At 38.1% G+C, this 3,938-nt stretch overlaps 1 protein-coding gene across 1 annotated transcript; it reads right to left on the reverse strand.

Moving 5' to 3' along the window:
• Positions 1-1,064: 1,064 nt before the first annotated feature.
• Positions 1,065-2,027, reverse strand: LOC123743863 (trace amine-associated receptor 13c-like). The gene has a single exon (XM_045701752.2). The coding sequence runs from the start codon at positions 2,025-2,027 to the stop codon at positions 1,065-1,067; it is 963 nt and encodes a 320-aa protein (XP_045557708.2).
• Positions 2,028-3,938: the final 1,911 nt, after the last annotated feature.

Raw genomic sequence — 3,938 nt, forward strand, 5'->3', positions numbered from 1 at the left:
AAAACATTTATAAAGTATTAAGAAAGTATGAATAGTCCTCACTTTATATTAGGGACTTCAAAACTACTTCACTAATGATCAGTAAATGGTTTATAAGGATATTTATTCAAACATCTGATGAATGATCTTCTGAATCATTATCACATACTACAAAAAAATGTATAAATGTGTGAATAACTTGCTTACAAAAATAAATATGAGAGTAACTATAAATAAATGATGAATTAACTATTTACTAATCCATTATAAACTATTTAGTGTGTTGCCCAATCTCCATATTCATTCACACTAAACAGCTTCTGAGAGGGCTGCTCTGGCGTGACCCCTGACCTAGCAGCAGTGAAGTAGTGAGAGTAGTGGTAGTGTTCATAACCAGTATTTTGAGGTTGAAGTGTCTACTGTGGTCTCCTACACTGTTGTGTTGAATAATTAATGTATATACTGTAGTAGTCACTCATAAATGTCAGAATACCTAGCTGAGTAACATTTCACAAATGTGGCCTTAATATTAAATGGTGGGCAAACTGTAAATGCCTTACAGATGGTTTATTACTGAATGTTATTATAAAGTGTTACCCATAATTGCATATTCTTACATTTTACCATCAACTACTTACACAATACACAATTTAGTTAGATCTGGACGTCATCTGATATCATGCAGTGTTGCACATTTCAACTTTACTAAACTTGATGAAGACGTTGTGTCACAATTGAGCCACTAGAGGGAGATGTTATACAACATATAGAATGACTCATGACGTCCTCAAAATGTACTATTAGAAGGCTTACTATTTGTCATTAAGTAACACGGAACAACCACAGCCTTAGGTATTTGGAGTACACAATCCATAATGACTACAGTATCCTTTATAAAACAAGGGCCTTCTCCAAGTCATTCCATTCCAATCCAAATCAATCTGTATCAACACCACATGTATCTATGATGACAACACTGAGGTAAGTAATGCCAGTGTTCTGTTACATGAAATAAATACTTACAACAATTGTAGAAAACTTAATCAAACCTCTGGTTGCCAACCTAGGGAAAATAATTATAGGAACTATGAACGTCTTTTCTTCAAAGTTAATACAAGTTTAGCTGTCACTTTGAACCATGGATAAAATAATGCATAAATTATTGGATTAATTAAGGAATTAACAAGTGGCAGAAAAAATATGAAATATGATAAGAAATTGTCAATTAAAATAAAATAAAAAAAGTTAATGAATAGAAATGGAATCCAACAAATGAAATAGTTCAAAACAACAATAGAAAGAGTTTTTGCTGCTTTTGTCTCAGACTTATTAGCCTGTAGAGTTTTAACACCAGACACACTGGCAGCCTCTTTAGAAAACACCTTTCTGGCCTGTGATCTGGCCACCACAAAGATTTTCATATAAAGTGTTATAATAATAGAGCACGGGACAACCATTGTAATTACAAGGTCAATAATATTACCCCAGGTTATTCCTTCAAAAATAAAACATTCTGTCAAACACTTACTGGGTACCTGTACATTTACTAAGTTTTTTATAATAGCAGCATCGTATATGATAGAACAACACCAGGTAACGGATATACAACACATCATTCTTCTTGTTGTTATTTTAGAGTGGTACAATAAGGGGTCACACACAGCAACATAGCGGTCAATAGATATCAAGACCAAATTACCCAGAGATAAAGAAGTACATAAGAAAGAGATGTAGAAATGAAACGCACAGAAATATTCCCCAAAACCCCAGCATGCTTCCATTACTGCTACAGTCACTACTGGCATCACAATCAGTCCCACCATGAGATCTGACGCAGCCAGAGAGAGGATGAGCAGGTTGGTTGGAGTGTGGAGCTGCTTGAAGTGAGAGATGGAGATGATCACCAGTACGTTCAAAAATACTGTAACTGCTGAAATCAATGAGAAGAAGATGTACAGTGTTATGTAGATAGATGTCAATAGCAAAGCCTTTCTGCAAGAAGAGTTTCCATCTTTCAAACAGTATTGAACATCTTCCTTTTTCTCCATTTGGTAAAAATGCTGAGGTCCTGTGTGTGACCCTGTCAGGTCAGACTTCTGACAAACTCTGAGCTCTGCCTCTCTATTTATCCCTGAGTTACTGACAGAAACTCCCCTCCCCAGGATCTCTCTGCACACACACACACACGCACACGCACACGCACACACACACACACACACACACACACACACACACACACACACACACACATGAGCACAGAAATGAACAAACGGTTGGTTAAACAAATTACTTGTGAAAGGATGATGTAATGAATGACAGGATTGGATGTTGCTGTGCCCACCTAGCCTGTCCTTCAGCCTTACTGATAGTTAGAGATGATATTGTTTTCACCTATTTAATTTGTTGCGTTCCAAGGGTAGGCCGTTATTGTAAATAAGAATTTGTTCATAACTTACTCGGTACATTTTCTCAACTGAGCACTTTAATGGGGAAAATATAGTATGGCGTTTTTTTGGTCACTCAATGGCTGTTTTACATGGGAAATAGGATTACTGTGTAAGACTGTTGTGGGTGATTGTAACGCCCTGGCCATAGAGAGGGGTTTTTCTTCTTTATTTTGGTTAGGCCAGGGTGTTACATTGGGTGGGCGTTCTATGTTCATTTTTCTATGTTTTTGTATTTCTTTGTTTTGGGCCGTGTGTGGCTCCCAATCAGGCACAGCTGTAGTTCGTTGTTGCTGATTGGGAGTCACACATAAGAAGCCTGTTTTTCCTTTGGGTTTTGGTGGGGGATTGTTTCTATTTATTGTTTTGCACCTGTCAGGACTGTTTGGCTGTCGGTTTTCTTGTTTTGTGTGTATAGTGTTCTTACGTTTATTAAAATTCAAAGATGAACACTAACTCCGCTGCACCTTGGTCTACTTCCACAGACAGCCGTTACAGTGATGTCAGTGCTCAGTTTAGAACATAATCCACAACCTCCGGAGACGTGACGGCACGCCACATGTCAGCTAGTCAGTGTGGAGGAAAGTTGACAGTAGTGAACTTGAAATGGCATAAGTTTATGCTGCCCTACAAAGGCAAAATGCAAAAACTACAAATTTGATCTGTTGTAATGGCCAAGTATATTATCTGATTAATGTGGTATTCGTTTCCTGACACAGGAACAAGCCAGTTGATCAGAAAATATCATGCGGTATCAGAAAGTGCTGTCTGTCTACACAGAAAAATACCTTGATGTCATATTTTGCAGTAAAATAAATGACGTAGTTACTGCGTTTTGCCTTTGTTTGGCAGTATGCACTAAAGCACATGCAGTCAAAACGAATAGTGCTATTCCATATGAAAATTCCATAGACTTTTACAAATGTCCATCTGAACTGAATTATGAACCATACGTCTTCAAGTTGAGGGAGACTTCGTCTCAATTAATGTAATGAATAATAGTCAGGGAGAAAAAGGTGTAGATTCACGCGCAGCGCGGCAGGTATTTATTTCGCTGTGGCAGAAGGCAGGAATCGTGGTCAAGGAAGGCAATGGTCGTACACAGGTAGGCAAACATGCAGGTGAATCAACTAGGACTGAAGGCTATAACTGGTTCTTACAAACAACCTGGGAAAAGGCTTAGTAGAGTCAAAACGAACAATACCTCACAAAGGCAAAACCAGAATTAACTGAAGTAAATAAGTAGCTGATGAGACCAGGTGAGTAACTAACACAGGTGAAATCAATGAACAAAAATGAAGACAGGGAAACAGAACACAAGGTTGACTAAGAAAATAAATCCAGAACCTTACATAATCCCTTATGTTAGATGCCAGTGAGGACCACCAGAACTTACAGGCTAGAAGTTTGTTGATTCGTGTAATTCCCAGATGTCCTGACCTCAAAGACGTGTGACATCATTGCATCAGTTGGGGTCTAACAGCTGCAGGTACGTAACTCTTCCCAGCTGGTGTC

The sequence above is a fragment of the Salmo salar genome, chromosome 07, assembly GCF_965601325.2.
Source record: "Salmo salar chromosome 07, fSalSal1, whole genome shotgun sequence".
NCBI lineage: Eukaryota > Metazoa > Chordata > Actinopteri > Salmoniformes > Salmonidae > Salmo > Salmo salar.